This window comes from Populus trichocarpa, chromosome 11 (genome assembly GCF_000002775.5).
Source record: "Populus trichocarpa isolate Nisqually-1 chromosome 11, P.trichocarpa_v4.1, whole genome shotgun sequence".
Classification (NCBI taxonomy): domain Eukaryota; kingdom Viridiplantae; phylum Streptophyta; class Magnoliopsida; order Malpighiales; family Salicaceae; genus Populus; species Populus trichocarpa.
Genome location: NC_037295.2, coordinates 3,402,278 through 3,423,470, shown reverse-complemented (window position 1 = coordinate 3,423,470; position 21,193 = coordinate 3,402,278). Strand labels below are relative to the sequence as shown.

The window sequence follows — 21,193 nt, the reverse complement described above, 5'->3', positions numbered from 1 at the left end:
TACAAACAAGTCCCCCGACTATATATTATTTCTTATAAAAGTCCACCAATAACTTTTTGCCTCAATTACATCCGCACCCATCCAACAACGAGTGTGATATTATTTATGTGAGTATTCTATCAATTTTATAATAATAAATACTTATTTAGAAGAGAGATTCACTAATATATTAATTTTAATATAAATTCATCTTTAGTCTTAAGGGTTAATTAAAGATTTTTTTTCATAAGAACAATTACAGCTACAATCACATTCATATTTCATGATTGGCTATGGCTAACCTCTAAACCAATCACATGCTAAGATGGTCATCAATTACAATACTTTTGAGGACCCGATTGAGAAAAAAAATTCTTTTAAGACTCATTCAAGATTCAGTCTATAATGTGGAGACTAACTTGAGGTTTGTCAAAACAAATTACAATTCTTTTCCTTTTCTTATAATTTTTCTCTCTGCAGAAAGTGAGAGAGAAAGAAAGAAAAGACCCTTCACGTTATTCAAAGCCGCGTTTCACTTCCCTGTAGGTACCCCTCCACTCTCTCTCACTCTGTATGTATATATATAATAAGTCTATTTGTCTGTTTCTGTGATTTAAAGCTTTAAACTTTGGTTGTTTCATTGCTTTTTTAACGATGATTTAAGGTAAAGTTTGAGCTTTCTTAGTGGTTTCTCTCATTTTATGTTCTGGGTTTTGATTTTGGTTTCTGGGCTTTCTTAATGGCTTGTGATTTCATGATCTGCTGTGCTTATATGGTGATTTTTTTGTTTGGTTTTTGGAAACTTGAGGAATCTTGAAAAGAGGGACTTTTTGCGTTTTCTTTATAATTGAAATGAAATTTTCTTGACTATTGTTTCAAGGGTGGTAGCATTATTATTAGTTCTCGGATGGTTAGGTAAGTAAAAGGGTGTGGTGGAAATGGGTTTTTTATGGTGATGAATTTTAAGTTTTATGATTTGGGTTTTTTTTAGCTTGTTGAAGTCTCTAGTCTTTTGTGTGTTCATTATTTCCTTCAAGCAAATTGCCTTGCTTGTTTAGGCATAGATGAGTGTTATTTTGAATGATTTGTTTTCGTTTCTAGAACCGCGCCATGGAAAGGACAATGTGTGTCCAGAATTTGTTTTATTGAACCGAAGAAAAGTAAAGGAGTCTATGTTGCTTTTAGACTCATGACTTCATGTGTTGCGTTTTAGATTCATGCGATTGATTATTTTTTTCTTATGTTGTGTATGATTGTTTGCAGTGAAGGTCAGTGCTCTTTGCGCGTGTCCCGTTCTCTTCTCCAGTCCTCCACAGATATCCTATTTATCCTACTTCGAAAGTGATTTTTTTTGTTTTTTGCGTCTTTAAGTCTATACTTTGTGTAACTAAATGGAGGTCAAGCTATGGAACGACAAGCGCGAGAGAGAAATGTATGATAATTTTGCTGAGCTATATGCTATAATCAAAGCCACGGAGAAGCTTGAAAAGGGTTATGTTCGTGACATTATATCCTCATCTCAGTATGAAACTGAGTGCCAGAAACTCATTGCCCATTTCAAAACTTTGGCTTCCACCTTTAAAGACACAGTCCCTAGCATTGAGCGCTTTGCAGATACATACAAGATGGACTGCCCAGCTGCCATTAACAGGCTTGTGACCTCGGGGGTGCCTGCCACGGTGGAACACCGTGCTGCTGCAGCTGCCTCATCTACCACCTCAGCTGCCGTTGTGGCAGAGTGTGTTCAGAACTTCATCACAGCTATGGATTCGCTGAAGTTGAATATGGTGGCAGTGGACCAGGTGCATCCTTTGCTTTCAGATCTCTCAGCTTCACTGAACAAGTTGAGTATTTTGCCACCTGACTTTGAGGGCAAGACAAAGATGAAAGAATGGATTTTGAGGTTGTCTAAGATGGGGGCAGCAGATGAGTTGACAGAGCAGCAGGCTCGGCAACTTCACTTTGATTTGGAGTCCTCATACAATTCATTTATGGCAGCTTTGCCTAGTGCTGGCACTTGATTGATATAAGTACTTGTATATTACTAAGCAGGTTCATTTGGTTTGGGTTATGCAATATATAGTTTCCTATCTGCTACTGCCGTGGCATAGCAGAATCTTGGGTGATGATGGAGCAGAAGAAATACTAATTTTGTAACTGCTTATACCTTTGAATGGTTTTCGAGCTGGAGAATGGTATTCTGTGCCCATTTTAAGGGAGTATTTGTTGTTATATATGAAAAATTGGTTTGTACTTAAGTTTGGTTTCTTAAATTGTGTATTCATTCATCTCCTGTTTGTGAAATGATCCATCTTCTAACTGAAATAGAGTTAAAATTGCTTGCATATCTGATGTAGCATACTAAAGCACTGCTGGATCATGAAATTCAATCTGATCAGCTTTATTTTGTTCTATTGAATCTGGTAAAAAAAAAAATTGATCCTATTGGGAGAGCGTTTGATTTTGAACAAGGTTGCGGTGTATTTATAGAATTGCAGGTCTATCATCAATAAGAAATCTGTTTTTCCAGCTTGTACTCGAGTCAGATAGGTACATGCCTAAATAGTCCATCAATTAATGTCTCTTCATTTGTAAAATGATGCAACTTTTTTCCTGGCAGTCATGCACTAGCTTTTCTCTAGTTGTTCAATAATTGATTTTGCTAAGCTGATAGTACCCCATTGGGACTCCCAGTTTGCCTCGTATGAATTAGGTTTCATGCATGGCCTAACTATATTAACTGCTCAGCAATACCAATAATTTCTCTTATGATAGTGAGATATCCAGAGTCATTTGTATGTTCATTCATGAAATGTTGAAAATCTTCTTGCTTCTGCAGAGATGCAGAGAAATTCACCCATTGATTGCAAGATTGATAGTTTTCTATTGCCATCTTCAAAAGAGAATTTTCTTTCATGTATAATGAATTAGAAGAAATAGAGGAGAAAACAAAACTAGTTGACAGGCATGCAATTTCTTTCAATGAGTCAAAAATTTGATATTACAATGACTTCATTTTTCTCTCGATGCATCTTCTTCTCCCCAGCAATTACACGTTCATTCCAATCAACTATCATGATTTCTGCCATGGCCTTCGTTTGGAATTTGCAGCAGAATTTCATGCAAACAATGCCAATTGCCTCTATTGGGGGTGCCAAACAAGAAATGTGTTTCTAGGATGCCTCGCAGAGGAGAAACTTACCAATCATCCTTGCTGTTGTGCTTATGCCGGAGATATCAAAATTGCTACCATTGGAAAATAAAACCAAGCTTTCCAAGATAATCTTACAACTAACAATTTTCGGTTGGGGTTAAATCAAATGTGTTTCTAGAGTTCAAAAAGAAATTCCGCCCCCTATTATTCCTACAAGAGAGCCAAGATCTGTGGTAAAAATGGTAGTAGCATGACAACAATGAGGACAACACCAGCTATGATGGCAATGCACGTCCACTTCCGAGAGCTCTTCTGATGTTCCCTGGCTTCCTGAAGCTGCTCAGTTCCTCGCCGCACGAACGAGCTGGCGTGAGCAACATGACTTTCAATATCATTCAGCTGGTGACCCTGAGCTTCCACAAGAGCAGCCATATCCAAGAATACCTGGTGAAGCTCAATCAAATTCTTCTCTATCTCCTTCACAGCATCATGTCTCTCTTGGATTTCTGATATTGTGTCAAGAATCTGGCCTCTTCCTTGTTCCTGAATTGCCTTTTGCATGAAACTTTCACTTTCACCACTGGATATCAAATTCTCAATCGTTTCGTCACTTGCTCTTTCTCCTGTGATTGTGAAATACCTGCGCTCCACAGTTTCCTTGTATTCAGCTGCCATTCTAGCTCTCAAGTCCTGAAAATTATCCATGAGATCCTTGAGCTTCTTTCCCAAACCACTAACCACAGATGTCCTGGTTCGATCCGTAGATGATCCTGGACCACACCCTGGAATATTGCGGTGAGCTGCATTGGATCGATCTAAGGCTTCGAGCTTTCCCTTGATGATTTTAACACGTTTCAGAACTTGTTCAACGTCCATGTCCATCCGCGAACGAAGATTTTTCATGGTCTTAGCATTGTGAACAGTCTTGCTTTCTTCATTGGCTTCTTGTAAACTCCTGTACAGCCTCTCAACAGTTTTCATATCTTCCTTAATATTTTCGACATCTTCAAAGAATCTGTCCAGATTCATACCCTCCTTCCCTGCCTCCATGTCATCAATTTGAGCCTGCTGCTTGAGGTCAGTGTACTTCTTGAACGAACTCGAGAACAAATCATTCATCTTGGAAGAATACAACAACCAATCCTATTCTTGGGCGGTTGTATTTCTTTTATGTTGGTGGGATTTCTGGAAAATGTTTATAAAGCGAGGATAAAACAATTCCTGTTCTTCTACAAATGCACTAGTTTTTTAGGGTTTTTTTTTTGTGTGATCATCTTCCAGTTCTTAATCTAGAGCCTAATGAGGAGGAAGGGGAAGGAAGAGGTGGCAAAAGCAAGAACTGACCAACAAAATTTTCTTTTATTTCTGGCTTGAGGTTATTATGAGATTAGGATTTAGGACCAACCAAGATTTGCCTGGAAGACCGTTTACAAAGTTCCCAAAGGTTGTCAAAAATATGTTACAAACGGTTTCCCCCCTCTTCTTTGGGAGCCATTATGGCTTTGCTGACTTGGTCTTCCTTTTCTTTAACCCTAACCACAAATCTAATAATAGAGATTGCACAAACCTACTTTGCTCCTCCTTCTAACTTTAGGGCATGCAAAACATGGTCAGGGAAACATTTTTTATGTCTCGAGAAACACTTGAAGGGGTTCGTTCATTCACTACCTTTTGATGCCTAAAGGAAATCTGGGATATGACTGCTGCTCATGCTCTGCCTACTTTTTTTTGGAGGAGAACATGGGAGGTGTCCTCAACAATATATACTAACCTCCAAGATTTTGAAGATCCTGGACATCTCAATAGATTCTTTCCAGAACATTTTTCAGTTTTTTCACTGGCAAGGAGAAAACAATAGCACCGAGATTACCTGTAAGATTAGTTGATGCGTCAGAAGACTTTGCCGCAGGCGTTTTAAAAAAAATTATCAAATTAATAACTTTTTAGTGCTTTAGATAATTTAGATATTTTAATATAAAAATAAATCATTTTAATATATTTTAAAATGAAAAACATTTTAATGCAAAGAATTAAAACAACCGTTAAATTTCAACCACGTAGAGCAAAAGGCTACTGTTGACTGAGCAAAAAATCCCCGAGTAGAAACCCAAACTAAAATTCACAAGAATGCAATTTTCTTTGGACTATGTGCGAAAAAGCACAAGCTTAATTCCATCCTCTGTGTTTCTGAATTAAGGGTAGCAGTGAGCTTCTAACAATAAACTACATAGCTGCAACCTCCTACCCACTTGATTGAATCATCAATCATCTTCTAAAAGCATGTCTGTGTCCAATTGTATTAGCATGGAGAAGAAGATATTATACAGCATGGACCAGAAAAAATATTGGTTCTCACCCATGTTACCGCTTTCCTACCCCTCTCTACTTTATGTACAGAACAACGGAGTTAAAATGCTGATGTGGACAAACATGCCACGAGAATATCCTCGCGTTCAATCACGGGGTCTTTCTTGGTTGATGGTCATGCACAGGAAAGGGCATTGTCTATCAGGTGGCTGGAGTGGATGCAGATTCAGATGCGATCAATGAAAAAGCTGAGGGGTGATCCTCGCTAACATCTTGATGGCTGCCACCAAGCATAATGCCACTACCGGCTTTTTCATCTGCCCCCCCACTTGATACCGAGTGATTACTGGCAGGGATATTATCACCATCTGAACTCAAGAATCTTTGCATCCTGAGGTATCTCTCAGAGGCATCTTGGAGCATCCTCATCATGCCTCCAGAATCCGAACCAGGTGATAACTCATCCTCCCTCTCTGGCTGGATATTCAGGTCTATTTGGCCTTTAAAAGGCGAAGTTGAGGATTTCATTCTGTTAGGATCATCATCGGAAACTTCACTGACTGCTTTTTTCTTGTTAGGACTGCCACTTGCACTTCCTGCATTGCTAGATGGTGAGGGGTCATCATCAAGCAACTTCTCAGCGGAAGACTCCTGCTGCTTCCGAGTAGTTTCTGCTTCTTTCTCTGATTGCTTCTTCTCTCGCTTCATCATTAAGGTCTTAAAACGGCGCTTCACTGTTTGGCAGACATTACATGTGCATGTCTGCTTGTGTTTGGGACCCTTCCCACTTGGGGGCTGAATGCACACGATGCAGGAGCAGCCTGGTCTGTGTCGGGGGTGCTTCGTGGTGGCCTGGGATGAAGCCAGAAGAGCCTCACCCTCTCCCAAAATAGCCAGGTTAGCAAGAGTGTCAAGGCCCCCCAAAGCTTCAACATTATCAATATCCTTCTTGGCAGCCTTCAATCTCTTGGAAGTGACTGTTGATTCACAAACATAACACCAGGTGCAAAATGGGCAGTTGGGAATCATCACATTTTGCACAAGAAATTCCATTTTAAAATCATTAAAATACACATAAACAGCATCTGCAAAAATTGTGTAACATGATAGTGGAACTAGGTGCCACACTTGAGAATAACTTAATTGCTCCGCGACCATGAATTGCTGAATTTTAAATATGGACAAAACAGCAAAAAGCAAAGTCACTGTAAGCAATTTATACCTAAATTACGGGATGGCAGTAGATTTTCAAGCTGCTCTGATGTCAAATCTTGAGCCGCCGAACATGATGATCTGGCAGCAGATGTAACCAAAAATGTTAAACAAAATGCAAGGAGCCTGCAATTAACATGTGCTCAGACAACATTCAACTTTCACATGTTGCCTTGTCCATTAGAGAGAACGGTGGGCACTGCCTACGTTCATTATTTACCATGGAAACAGCCAAACATTATGAGCTACTGGGAAAGAAATGCCAAAGTTAACCAAGCATGCACCACAGCTATAGTGAATTCTAGGACCTCAAATGCACGTTTGCATTTTGTAAAGAAATAGAATACACACAAATACATGCTTTGCACCACAGAATCATTTAAAAATCCCAGACTATATAACAGGCTCTCAGAGCATAAAACAACTACAGATAGAGGGGAAAACCCAAGCCTGAAGGAATAAATGGATTCACATTATACCTTTCAGAATCCCATGTGTTACCAGAACATGTCCATTTGGAGGGAAGAAGAACATTGAGAGGCAATTTTCGCCACTTAAGACAATCTTCGCATTGAACCCATTGAATCTTGTGACTGGCAGAAAACACATCATATTAGAATTATATTTCCTCAAGGAGATGAAAGAACATTGCAAATCTATTTTAGCATATGAAGCAGTTCTATAACAAGGAAAGTTTAGAAACAAAAAACAGAAAGTGCATATCAAGTCTGCATAACAGTCAACAGAGAGTAAACAATGCAGTAAAGCACCATTTTACCCGGGCTGAAAAAAGGAGGAAACGTAATAATATGGAAACATCATCCTAGGTTTATGTTCATTGTTCACTCAAATAGTGTGAACAGATTTACATACAAGCTTATAGGTTAGAGAGATCATATATTTCTCAAAGCACAACCAGCTAGTGTGAAATTTGAGCTGATTCAAATACATAGAAATTTATAGGACAGAGAATACTTTTCTGCTAGCACAGCCTGCAAGTGTGATACATGAATAGATTCTAATACACACACACTGACACCACAGATAGATGATATACTTCTAGAAAAAAACACTGAACCACTTAGATCTGCCATGAGAGATCTCGCCTGTCAGGTGGTTTACAAATATAGGTGTGGATAAATTTTTGGGAGACATTTGTGTGCCAAATCATGGTGAATTTAAGAAAACTAACAAAAAAGGTATAAGTGAAAGCTTGGGCATTCAGGATAAGCAATTTACCCCACATTATCCATTGCAAAAATTGTAGGTTTGCCGAGCACTGGTGCATCCTGTTACAGCAGTAACTAGTCAGAATCCATAAAAGTAGGACCTCCTTGCCAGGATAAATTTTAGCTAGCTAAGTTCAGAGCATAAAACATATAGGAAGAAAATGTATCAGAAACCCAAAAAAACCCTTCAATGCAAACTCATTAAATGATGTAATGCATAAGGATGAAAAACATCTTAAATGATGTTTAGTTAAAATCACAAGGAAAGATTGTTCTTCAATCAAACAACCAATTGTATCAGTAATAACAACACACACAAAATAAAAATAAAAAATCCCATGCATATGTGTAAGAGTTGGGCATTATTACACAATTGAAACAATCTTCCTCGGGGATTTCATATTCTTCTACACTTGAATGTGCCAGAACCTAAAATTCAATGACTAGAGAAGGCAAGTATCTACCAATAGAATAGCAACATGTGATTATTCCAGGGCCTTTTGCAGCACTGAACAATGTATACCCATTATCTCCCTAAATGGCCCTATGATGGGAAGAAATTTATCTCTGCGTTTTCTTTTCTTCTGCCACCAGCCAAGAGTTTTTGGCAGGGGAACCAAAATTCAAGGGGTTTCACCCTCGCCAGATTAGCAGCCACATTGTGATAAGTTGCTAATCACAGTGTACTACCAAAGTTCTGTACACGCTACTGTAACTATACTCCAAAGGGACAGCTAAATAAATAAACCAACAGTTAATGATATCAAAGTAATAAAAAACAAGCAGCCTTGACCTTCACAATGACTTAAACACAAGCAGAACAGAGGAACAAATGAAAAAGGGAATGCCAAACCAACAGTTAATGATATCAAAGTAATAAAAAACAAGCAGCCTTGACCTTCACAATGACTTAAACACAAGCAGAACAGAGGAACAAATGAAAAAGGGAATGCCAAGGGCGGCTAAAGACAGAGAAAACCCCTCATTGGCAGAAACTTATTTTGGGCAAGGAAACAATCAAACCTCATATTCCTCGAACTCAAATCCTTCAATCACCACAATACTGGGAACATGGTCAGGAGCAGGGCGGAGCAATCCTTGTGCTTCTTCCCATGTTAGCTTCAGTTCTATCATATCTTCATTTTCAATCCTTAAGCGCTTACTCTTAGAACCCAACGTGCTGCTCTTCCTCTTTTTGATTGAAGATTTTGCTTCAAGAACTTCTTTTGCTATGTAGCCTGATTTGTCAACTTTAGACCAAGGACTAGGACCCAATTCAGCCTGTTAGGTTAATGGAAAGCTCAGTGACCTTGTGTGTTAATTTGAAAAGGAAATAAAGCAATTCCACTAGTATAAGTTTTTGTGATACTAACATCTCCATTTGCAGAAACACCATCGCCAATCTGGCTAGTTTCATTGTCCTGTAAACATAACACATTTAAATTTATTTTGGACTAACTGTTAAAGCTGACAGCAAACTGAAAGGGCATCATTTGACAAACCACAAATTTTTACTTGATTTAACTAAAAGCAACAAACCAAATCTTGAAGCACATTGCAATCACTCTTATGAAACTATCTACCATCCTATTTTCAGGTTATCACTAGGCTTCGTCGGATGAAATGCCAGACATGAAACTGATGCAGGAGAAAGCACCCAGAGGGTCTTCATTGTTGAGAAGCATTTGATTTGAATTCTTTTACTGTTGGGATTGGTTGAATTGTCATTTAGTTTCATTAGTCAGTAGCTTTTGTTTATATATGTAAGTGTTGTTTGTGTGTTAGAGTGGTCTGGTTTGGTTAGCCACATGTCAGTGGTCACAACTGCCTCTGCAATTGTCGGGATTTGCTTATATATCCTGCAACAGCTAAGAAAGGAATCGACAAGAAGAATTTCATGAATGTGATGTGTGTTGTTTTCTTCTCGTCTTCTTTTTACAAACACCATAGCTGTCTTACCCTTTCACCATTGATCCATCACTGAGTTGGATTCAATTTGGTTTTCTTGATTTTTGCCACATATCAGAAACACAAATGAAGTTAGCCAGAAAAGAAAAAAAAATGAACTAAAAAACCCACTTTATCACACCTTAACCTTTTTCATGTAAAATGAATTACCATATAAATATTATTACCAGGCAACAAATTTACCATTCATCACACGGAATTTGATTGATACATGAACTTCAAGTTTTTAAAGACATGCCATGTAAAGTTCCATGCCTAGTTTTCAGATCAGGCTATGTTGCAATGAATTCAGAAGAAAGGATGGAGTTAATTAAGTATCAAACTAGGACTTAACTATTTCTTGTATTGGAATATAAATTCATTGATCATGATGAGGTACCAGAGAAGATTTCAAATCTCCAGGGTCACCCATTATAATTTTTTTCCAATGATACCTCATAGCATTCAGAAACACTATCCTTGCAAACATCTACATAAATATTGTTCGACCTCCAGCAACTTAAATGAATAATCTAGGAAAAGGAGGGCATACCTGATCAGATAGTGAAGCTGAGGATGCCTTTCTGAATCCCATAACCAATTTTCCTTCTGGCTCTAATCGACTAAACGTTACTGAGGAAACAAAATTAAATTTCAGATCCAAAACCATAAACCCTAAAACCATAATGCACTAGAGCGTAGGAAGAATTATAACTAAAATGAATTGAAAGGCATGAAACAAGAAAAAGAAAGATAAAAAACTATCAAGCAGCATTTAGACGTTTGACCAGATCCAAAGCCATGACATTGACAAATCAAGAAAACAGAAATAAACCAAGTCCAACTTAACTAGAGAGAAGAGAAATGAAGATACAACCCAGAAACAACATAAACCATTGCTGAATTAAGACTCTTCTGAACCATTCTTTTCACATAATTTGGTTACCTATATCGCCTGCTTGCAATTGCATGTTTTGTATGCAAGGAGTAACTCCCTCCAGAACATACATTCTGCTATTGTTGTTGGGCCAAAACCGAAATTGAAATATCCACTCTTTTCCTTTAGAATCTTGGACCCTGAGAGGTAGACCTTCAGGCTGCGAGATGGGTGGAAAATAGGCCTGTGTCAGAGGGAGTACAATGTTAGTATTTTACAATCATTGATGACACGTGTTTCCATGCAAAGGGAGAGAGTTCAATATTAAATCGGAGAAGAACTACTTAATGAAATTGAGAAGAGGAAATCATGAAATTCTATTACTCATACTGTGCGCCATTAAAGTGGTGTACAGTAACTAAAATTCCACTTGTAAACATGCCTAAACTCTTCAATACTACATGTAGAATCATCTTTCAACTGACAATGCTGGGACAAAACTCTGACGGAATAAGAGGACATGCAAGAGTACACAAGACTATAGTGGACTGCTGCTAGTATATGCTGCTGTCATCACAAGCAGTTTTGACTGTGAGCACAGTGCACATCAGGATTATTATCCATGAGAATCACAACCGGATTTCAAAGCTCCTCGGTCCATATAAAGAAAATAAGACCACAACTATAAAAGCAAATATCTATAATCCACATATATTGTCAAGGCTTTTCTTTGTATCATCACCTTGTTTATTCTTTTTTCTCATTTTTTTAAAGAAATCAAACAATAAATTCTTGGTTCCTCCAAAATCCAGTAAGCAAAGCTTTCAGAATAAAACCAATGAACAAAGTTAAAGGTCAAGCTGACAAACATGAATACCAACCTCTGCACATTTTTTTGGCAGCACCAGACGCCCAATTCGTCCAGCATCACTGGCACTCAGCATCTTCTCAAACAAAGGTTTGATAACAGAATTAGGGCTTAAATAGGGTTAAGGTTTCAGGATCCCTGATCATAAAGAGGACAGGAAAGATACATCATCAAGAAAGTATGGAGCAGACACATCTACAGAACCTAACCAATCTTCATAGTTCTGAAAACAAATACGGAGAAGAGTAGAGAATTGTCCTATTTATTATATATCTGCCTCAAAAAATATGTGAAAGATTATCTAAAATGATAATTGACTTTGCAAAAAAATTAAAATGAAGAGAATTCATTATTCATATAAAGGATACTTTCCAGATATCTGCTGTAGCTCTTCATCAGTAAACCTTGGCCAGTACCGAGGAAGTAACTGGCTTTTTCCACGGGCATCTATTCTAGGTCTTCCATTGCGTATCTGGCCATCAACTGATGAGTCAACTCCTTTATGTAAAGTCCCATGAACACGCTTAGCAAACAGAGGCAGAGGGGCTGGCAGTAAAGGATTTACAGAGCCCTCGATTTGACCTTTTAACTTGCTTGGAGATGCATAAGGTATTGTTATACCGAATTGTTGAGCAGATATATCCTCTCTTAAAGATGACAACATTTGTGGTTGCTCATCATCAATGATTCCTGCAACAAAAAATTCACATCCAGTTGTTTCTACTACACTCTCAAGCATGGCAGCATGAAAATGCCAAGTCATCATGCACTCCTTTCCTTGAAGCAGCATAAAATGCAGGTTAAGGATCTGTACCTGCATTCCCATTCTCAACTATATCCTGTAAGTGATTCCTCGGGCTTCCGTTGATAAATCTTTCAGGAAAATCCTCAAGTTTCCTTTTTTCTAGGGAAAGGGCAGAAAATCTTTCACCAGCATTGAGCCTGTCAACTTCATAAGGCATCCTCGGTTGCAATTCAGACTGGGTAGCAGAAGAATTGAACAAACTGGGTGCTTGACGCCATGGTACAGGACCTGACCCAGCTAATTGACTCCAACTCTTGACAGAAAGGTCTTTGAGTCTTTCAGGAAAAGGAGAATGATAAAATAGAGGCCAGGCAGGGTTTGGTGTCTGGAAAACAAAATTCAGGGCATAAATAAATCTATTATGCTTCAAATTCCACATTGGTAGAGGTTGTAGTCAGAAGAATTTGTGGATTACTCTCATACAATAGAAAAATTATAATGTGAAGGCAGTAGCAGGAGGAACATATTTTCCATTATCCAACTAGTGGCATGACAATCCTCTATTTGATCGAAGAAATCATAAATGGTCATAAAATGATTATGATTAAACAGTAAGAGATGAATCCATCCTTACCAGAACAAAACTTTTCCTTGCACATGCCATGCAAGCAATACCTCCAGCATCCAACAATGTAAATGCTTGAAGTGACACAATACATCCACAATGAACCCTCTGTGGTGGAAAATTAAACTGTGATGATTCATGCTAAAAGACATGGCAGATACATACCATCAACTTGATAACAAAATAAGCACAGAGGGCATATAAACAAACCAGAAGACTTTCATCATACCTTCCCACAAGACTCACAACTCCTCCAGCCACTGGCATTCGAGTGGAAAGTCTCACAGAACCTCCCCTCCTCATGAGCAGAACTAAAATAGAAGGTTCAGACAACCATTAAGTTAATAAAATAATAATGATAATATCAACAATAATGATATCGCAACCATGAAAAAGGATACTTGGTTAAGTATAACTAAGAACATGCCAGAAAATTGTCTTGATAAGCACCTGTTTGAAGTTTTATCAAAGGATTTCTTTCCTCTCCTCTACTCTCTAGAGGCAAAGCCAATTCAAGAAAACAAAAGGGACAAGAAATAAAATAAATTCCACTCATAGTAACCATTTATGGTCTCAACCCAAAGACAACACGCCAAACTTTCCGTTCCACGCCTTACCAAAACCATAGTCTGAGATTTTACCTGAGCCTTACTGATATATCACTCTCTCAAACCATTCTCCATAAAAACAATTCCCAAAATTTTCAAAAGTAAAAACAAAATACTAATTCCTTGATGGTTTTCTCTCACAACTGTAAGCTAGCCATTGCCAAAAAGACTAATAAAACACAATCATGAACAGCTAAATCACAGCCACACTCGTTGATTGCAAACTGCATTAAATTTAATTCCAAAAGAAAATAAAATCCGAAATAATACATATTCACCGAAACATAAAATGAGTGTGGCTGAATTTTACTCCTTTTGGTTACACATACACAGGGATGAAATTTGGATAAATAATAAAAACATAAATATTCCAAAATTACACGCAGAAACACTTAGTTAAAAAAAGATTAATTATTTTTAACGGTATTGAATTCTTTCCTATCCAGTTTACCCAAATTGACCTACGATTTGTTAGCTCCACACCAAAAACACCATAACCACTTGCTAAATTTAGTAACAAAAACACAAACACGGTCCACTACTCCTCCCAAGAAAAAAAAAAAAACCTCCAAAATTGAAATAAAAGAACCAACCCGAGTAATCAACTACTTTTTTTAGAAAATCCAAAATTGAAACAAAAGAAACGCAGTCATTGAGTGGAACTCACGCGCATCGATCGCAGAGGTCGGCAAAGTCACCGGACCGAAGCCTCCATCCTTTTCGAGATTTGAAGTCCGTACAATCGGAATTGAAACACTTCCTTGACAGCACCGTTGAAGAAGAAGAGCAACATGAAGTGTTGTTGTTGTTGTTATTCGTAGCAGTAGCAGTAGTTGAAGTAGCAGCAAGAGAGGAGGAGGAGGAGGAAGACATTGGAAAAAAAATAATATAATTATTTTGAAAGAGAGATTAAGGAGTAAGACATGACAATTATAAACCCTATGTTCTGAAAATTTCTAGGGCTGGAGTGTGATATGGAGAGGCTTTTGGAGGGAGGGAGGGAGGGGAAATGGGCGGCGCGTGGTGTTGTTTGTAAAGAGAGAGACTGCAAGGAATAATAAAAAGTGTGGGATTTTGGGTATTTATACATGCGAGTGGGCGTGGGTTTGGGATATTTGTTTTTGTCTTTTCTTTTGGCGTCGTCGTTTTTCTTAGCTTTGTTTTTTAATTAGTCCCTTTTTTAATTTTATTTCTTTCCTTATGTAAGGTTTTTTTTTTCCCTTGATTAATGTATTAGAACATAAAATAAGTATAGAAAGAACATGAATTTTTATATTTTAAAAATACAATAAGATAATAAAACATTACCTAATTATTATAAAAGAATTGCTGAAAGAGAACCCTAGAAGGTATAGCTTAACTGGTCAAGCTCTAAATTTACTCTCTACATGTCACCAGTTCGAGTCTCACAAACCTCAGGGTCATTGGAGATTTACATGGTCGTTAACTTCAAGGTCCATGAGATTAGTCAAGGTACGCGCAAGCTGACCCGGATATCCACGTTAATAAAAAAAAATGGTTGAAAGTAACACTCTTTTAACAAAAATATGTGGAAAATATACATATATATTTTTTTATTTTCTAATAATAAATGTATGCAATATATGGATGGCTACATGTAAAACATGGATGTGCTAGTTTTAATTTAATGCATGTTGGAATTTCCAATAAATGCGTGTGTGAAGTTGCAAGATGATCTTCGTCTAGGCTTTCATGCCTTTCCTTCCCCCTTTTTTTATTTCTTTCTCTATTTTTAGTTATAATTCCAACAAAAATGCATTAAAACAGTGTTTGAGAGTGTGGTAGTATTTTTTTCTCGAAAATATATTAAAATTATTTTTATTTTATTTTTAAAAATTATTTTTGATATCAACACATTAAAATGATCTGAAAACACCAAAAAAATATTAATTTGAAACAAATAAAAAAAATTATTTTTTTTCAAAAATATTTTTTAAATACAAAAATAAATAGGATCAGAACTTAGAGCACAAGCTCGATCAAGATGATACAGGTAAGCTCGATCAAGTTGATACGGGTAAGATGATATGAGTGTGTTTAGAAAGCTTCTAAGAAAATGAAAAACCATCAAAGATTTCTCTTCCAATTTCTCTTCCAAGTTGTCAATCAAACCTTGTTTTATTGAAGAGTGGTGGAGAAAATCTTAATTTCCCTCATAGAAAATTTTGATTATGTCGTCAATATTATTGAAGAGTCAATAGATATTACTCATCTCTTGATTTTATTTGTTTTTGCATTTTAAAAGTATTTTTAAAAAGGTTTGATAATTTTTTATTTTTTTCTTTGCTTCAAATTAATATTTTTTTGGTATTTTTAGATTATTTTAATGTGATGATGTCAAAAATAATTTTTAAAAAATAAAAAAATATTATTTTAATATATTTTCAAATAAAAAACACTTTAAAAAACAATCACAATCACATTTCCAAACACCTGCTAAGTTATCTGCAAGCCAAGAAACAAAGAATATCGAGAAGAAATGAAGCCTCCAGCAAAGATGATTTTTAGACACAGCACAAAAATAAATTTTCATCCAATAAAGGTGACAAAAAAATAAAAAATAAAAAATAAAAATCACGAGGCAATAATAAACAAGGTGACGTGACACAGATGACTCCAAGGAAGGAGAGAATAAAGGCAAGTTCTTTTTCTGGTGGCGTATGGAAAAGGACGGGTCACCAAGAGAAAGATCGTTGGCACAGGAAAAAACCTTGGTGCAAATTTTATAAGAAGTTTGGTCACACTGACCAAACCTGCAAATTCAAGCGTAACCAATAAAAAAAATTTATTAATTTTAAATTTTAATATTAAACTGTTTTTTTGAAGTGGAGTTTTATAATTTTTATTGATTTGTTTTTTATAAATTTATTGTGATGTTATAATCTAAATACTTATGGATTTAATATATTAATCTGAGTTAACTCGAGTTGTTTTTTAGATTATTTTTTTAATTTATTTTTTTCAATTTCATCTTTCAACATTAGATTGATTGAAAATTAAATTTCATAATTTTTTTTTATTTGTTTTCTATAGAGTTATCTTATTCTCATGATCAAGGTCACGGGTTTATCAGGTTAACTAGGGTTGCTTTTTAGGCTAGTTTTTCTAGTTGATTTTTTTTATTTCATCTTTTAACCCAGGTTGACCTAGTTTATTTTTTCATTCTTTTTAATCGATTTTTTTTCAATTTCACTATCCAACAACTCAATTTTTTTTTATGCAAACACTTCAATACTAGGTTGTTTGAGAATTAGGCTTTGTGATGTTTTTCAATTTGTTTTATGTGAAGTTATCTCAATCTCATAGATTTAGTATTTTTTTTCTTCTCAGCTTCAACCTTCAACATTAGATCCATTGAAAATGCTACTTCATAATTATTTTTTTTATATATAAAGGTATCTCGGTTTCATAGTTTAGGTTGCAGGTTTAACAAGTTAGCCAATGCTAACTTGGATTTTCTTTGTTCTTTTTAAATTATTTTTTTAGTTTCATTATTCAATATTGAGTTGGTTGAAAATTGGGCTTCATAATTTTTTGACTTGCTTTTTATTAAGTTATTTTAATCTTATAATCAGAGTCGCGGGTTTGACAAGTTAACACAGGCTGATTCAAGTAGTTTTTGTTTTTTTTTAATTTAATATTATTTTTTAATTTCTTCATTTAATATTGGATTGATTAAGAATTGACATTTATAATTTATTTTAATTTTAATTTTATAATGTTATCATAATCTATGATCTAGGTTATAGATTTGATAAGTTAACCCAAGTCGTCTCAATATTTAAAAAAAAATCATATAACTTATCACTTTATCAATACTTCAAAAAAAATATTATTCAATACATGTTATATTTTAAGTCCATAATTAATTTTTTTATTAAAAAATGCATTGATAATATTTGGATTTTTTCTACATAAAATTTAATCCGACCCCTAGGATATACCAAACCAATGATCTAATTAGTATAACAATTTCATAAATCAATCAAATGGTCGGATACGGACGAGGATCGATGGACCATTCCTCTTTTTGTTTTTTTTTTTTTTGTTTCTTTCCTAGGATAAGAACGATGTAGTGTGTGACTAGGGTAGAATTTGACCCTAAAAAGGCAACGCGGGCGAGTATTGATGGATGCTGTACTTGAGCGAGTAGCAGAGGAATACACACTCTGATGATTTCATGCATGGCCCGCCCGCGAGAGTCATGCAATCACGTAATGCCTAAGTTCTTAAGACACGGGCTTTTGCTTTTGCTGTGCTCCTTTTTCCTTCCCCTTTTCAAAGTTCGATTAAATTCAAACCAGGAAGGGAGGGAGGGAGGGTGGGTTTAGTTTCTGTGTTGTACTTCCTGTTCCGTTAAATCCGGTTAGCTAAAAAAATCTATTTGACTGTTTAGAATTATAGTTGCGATTGTTTAAAATAATTTTTACTTAAAAATATATTAAAATAATATTTTTTATTTTTAAAAAATTATTTTTGATATCAATATATCAAAACAATCTGAAAACATTAAAAAAATAGCAAAAAAAATTCAGAATTTAAAGGAATGCGGTTTACACCATGTTTCCAAACAAGCTATAAATCATAAGTTAGGTGAGTAAACTTAAATTAATTTAGATCAATTTAAAAAAATTAAAGCATCATTATTTTGAAAAGATATTTAAAAATATTTAATCAAGATCCAATCAATCAAGTTAAATTAAATCAATTTCAAACTGAATTTTTTTTAAAAATATAACTTGAATTAGGGTGAGCTCGTGAAAATTATACCGTGGGGGCCTATTTGGGAGTGTGGTTGCGGTTGTTTTTTAAAGTGTTTTTTGTGTCGAAATGCATCAAAATGATGTTTTTTTATTTTTTAAAAATTATTTTTTAAATCAACGCATCAAAACGATCCAAAACACACAAAAAAATTTAGAAAAAATTAATTAATTTTTTAGAGAACGTGATTTGCACCGCGTTCCCAAACGGTACCCTAGTAAATTATGAAACATTGAAATAATGAAAAATGGTACTATTTTCAATATTTGGGCCTGCCTTAATTGATTTTTGTCATGAATATGGAGGGTTTTTTTTCCATGTATAAACTTCTTCGAAATTAAAATTAAAATTAAAATTAAAATCCAAAAATGTTAGAAATGAAAAGGGATTATAACATTATTGTGATGAGATATTTGGTAAATGTTATAATCCTTCCACTAAAAAGGATTATAGCATTATTTCATTCGCATGTATATACATACATCTGCTAAATGTTAATACCTTCCATTTTCTTGCAGTTAAAAATAGAGATCCGATATAGAAATTTCTCAGGAAGATGAAAAAGTATCAATATTAGGTAAATGTGTTGGCATTTATTGTCATAAACAAATAGAGAAATTTTAATAGTTGTTGCAGTGGGATATTAATGGATACAGATAGGATAAAATGGAACAAGAAAATCCCCAAAATAAACCTAAAAATATTCCTCAAATAGGCCCATAAAACATTAGGCATGGGCTTAGAGAGAGGATTCGATGCGGTAGCCTAAGCCTAACTCCGCATGCACCCCCGAACCCTCGTGAGCTCAGGTTTAGTAGCGTGCCTAGATCCTAATTGCTTGGGTCCAGGCAGCGCGTCTAAACTCATTTTTCACATCTAATGAATTTGATTCGAATACTCGTCAAGGGTTTTTTTCAGGACCCCACACGAGTTTTTTGATATTTTATACTGATCCAATACATATTATTTTGAATAGAATACAACTCAAAATATTATAAAGGTAAAATTACACTTCAGCTCCACCTCTCCACGAAAGGATAAGATTCGTGGGTTATAAATACACCATGAATCATTTAAGTCAAATGTTCACAATCTCTTCATTCTCAATATTTTTAGAGTTTATCTCTCTAAAATATCACTGCACCACCTGCGACTACCAACTACCGGTTGTCTGGCTTACCAGGTACCACCTGCTACTATTACAGCTACCGGTCACCTGACTTATCATGAACCACATGCTATTACCACAGTTCTCGGTTACCATAGTTACCGATTGTCTGGCTTACCAGATATCACTTGCTACCACTTACCAACTTTCTGGGTTTTCTATATCAAGTCACCTTGACTACAGAGAATTGATCAGATTATTTGAACTAAAAGATAAGTTAAAATACCCAACACATCAGTTTTATATATATATATATATATATATATATATATATATATATATATATATATAATGATGCTAAAATGAAAAATATATATATAATGATGCTAAAATGATGATAAAATGTTGTGATAGCAATGGTGATGAGGTGAGGATGAAGATGGAGTAGTCGAGCTAATTAAAGGAGTGGATGTATAATTCTGACAGCGATGAAAATAATGGTGGGGTTGGCTATGGAGCTGTCAATGCTAATGGTTGCAGTCACGAAGATAGTGATATTAGTTATGACAATTAAAAATATTATGAATTAATTAATTAATGGTAATAAAATATTTTATGAAATTTAACTGAATTTAAAAATTAATTATTTTTTGTAAAATATAGAAAAAAATAAAAATAAAACTGAGAATGCATTTTTCTATAAAATACTGCCCGCAAAATAAATCTAAAGATTTTGCAGCACTCAAGGGTTTTGACAACAGCATCATGCATTCATCAATTCATATTAGGAGGTGGGGCTCGTAAAATGAAGGGTTCTCATGCTAGTGCATTAGAAAACGAATGAGAAGCTCTCAAGTTATTGATTTTGTACAGCGGGGTAACAATGATTCAAAGTGTTGTAGCGGTTATTTTTTAAAATATTTTTTATTTAGAAATATTACAAGAAAATTAATAAATACAAATGGACATATTGATGAAAATATTCTATTGATGAATTGCGGTGAATTTTTCTAATTGAATATTCTCTCACAGTAGCCATCAGTAAACACTAACGAAAATATCAGTGGGAAAGAAAAGAATTAAAAAAAAAAGATGAAAAAGTATTAATATTTAATTGTCCATTAATAAAAAAGCCCCAATATAAAATACAAGAATCCCTAAAATAAAAACAAACATGCACATTTATCTTCTTCTCTCCTTCTCCCAAATCTTCATCTTTCTTTTTCTTGTCTCTCTCCTTCTATCCTCGACCCCTTATCTTGTCTTCTTCTTTTTTCCGTGTACGTGTATGTTTTCTCCTCTCTTCTCCTTCTCCTCTTCAACCCATCCAAATCCTTTGACCCATCTGGAGAGTTGGAAAACATATGAATGCAAATGTCATTATTTCCATCCGTGATCACATCAGCAAGTTTCGTGTCGATGAACTGCGAGTATAAATACCAAAGAAAATTATATCAGTAAATCTAAAAACTATGGTAGTGAAATGCATGAAAAAAATATTTTTTTATTTTAAAAAAATTATTTTTAACATCAATATATCAAAACGATTCAAAAATATAAAAAAATAAATTCAAACAAAAATTATCAAAAATTCACAAAAAACAATTTCAATCACAAAAACAATCTGCCGCCATAATCTGTCTCCTTTAAGTAGAAGTGGGAAAAGATGCATGTATTGTTTTCAGGATCTTTCTTTTTCTTTGTGGGGGCACTAAAAAGAATGGTCAAGTTAAGCAAAGTATAACTTAAACG

General features: G+C 35.2%; 3 protein-coding genes across 5 annotated transcripts; 1 reads left to right on the top strand and 2 right to left on the bottom strand.

The window, feature by feature from the left end:
• The first annotated feature begins 371 nt into the window (after positions 1-371).
• LOC7495265 (vacuolar protein sorting-associated protein 28 homolog 1) lies at positions 372-2,237 on the top strand. 3 transcript variants are annotated; one of them, XM_024581708.2, is made up of 2 exons: positions 372-525; positions 1,243-2,237. In XM_024581708.2, the coding sequence occupies exon 2, from the start codon at positions 1,371-1,373 to the stop codon at positions 1,998-2,000; it is 630 nt and encodes a 209-aa protein (XP_024437476.1). In that variant the 5' UTR covers positions 372-525; positions 1,243-1,370; the 3' UTR covers positions 2,001-2,237. The 3 variants fall into 3 exon arrangements, with proteins under 3 accessions (XP_024437476.1, XP_002316653.1, XP_024437477.1); XM_002316617.4 differs by having other exon boundaries at positions 382-521; XM_024581709.2 differs by having other exon boundaries at positions 473-643.
• Positions 2,238-2,934: 697 nt separating this feature from the next.
• On the bottom strand, positions 2,935-5,164 carry LOC7485588 (syntaxin-124). The gene has a single exon (XM_002317205.3). The coding sequence runs from the start codon at positions 4,250-4,252 to the stop codon at positions 3,344-3,346; it is 909 nt and encodes a 302-aa protein (XP_002317241.1). The 5' UTR covers positions 4,253-5,164; the 3' UTR covers positions 2,935-3,343.
• An 87-nt stretch (positions 5,165-5,251) lies between these two features.
• On the bottom strand, positions 5,252-14,614 carry LOC18102973 (B3 domain-containing protein Os07g0563300). Its single transcript, XM_024581707.2, has 14 exons — positions 14,219-14,614; positions 13,173-13,254; positions 12,953-13,051; positions 12,388-12,703; positions 11,942-12,263; positions 11,587-11,683; positions 10,775-10,949; positions 10,382-10,461; positions 9,255-9,302; positions 8,905-9,162; positions 7,892-7,941; positions 7,132-7,245; positions 6,663-6,733; positions 5,252-6,417 (listed from the first exon to the last, which is right to left on the bottom strand). Exons 1-14 carry the CDS (start codon positions 14,422-14,424, stop codon positions 5,642-5,644), a joined length of 2,694 nt encoding a protein of 897 aa, XP_024437475.2. The 5' UTR covers positions 14,425-14,614; the 3' UTR covers positions 5,252-5,641.
• Positions 14,615-21,193: the final 6,579 nt, after the last annotated feature.

Coding starts and splice junctions, on each gene's coding strand:
- LOC7495265 (XM_024581708.2), top strand. CDS start 1,371: ATGGAGGTCAAGCTATGGAACGACAAGCGCGAGAGAGAAATGTATGAT.
- LOC18102973 (XM_024581707.2), bottom strand. CDS start 14,424: ATGTCTTCCTCCTCCTCCTCCTCTCTTGCTGCTACTTCAACTACTGCT. Junction 11,684..11,941: donor CTACAGCAGATATCTGGAAA/GTATCCTTTATA, acceptor ACCCTATTTAAG/CCCTAATTCTGTTATCAAAC. Junction 9,303..10,381: donor CAGCTTCACTATCTGATCAG/GTATGCCCTCCT, acceptor TTATGTTTACAG/GACAATGAAACTAGCCAGAT.
- LOC7485588 (XM_002317205.3), bottom strand. CDS start 4,252: ATGAATGATTTGTTCTCGAGTTCGTTCAAGAAGTACACTGACCTCAAG.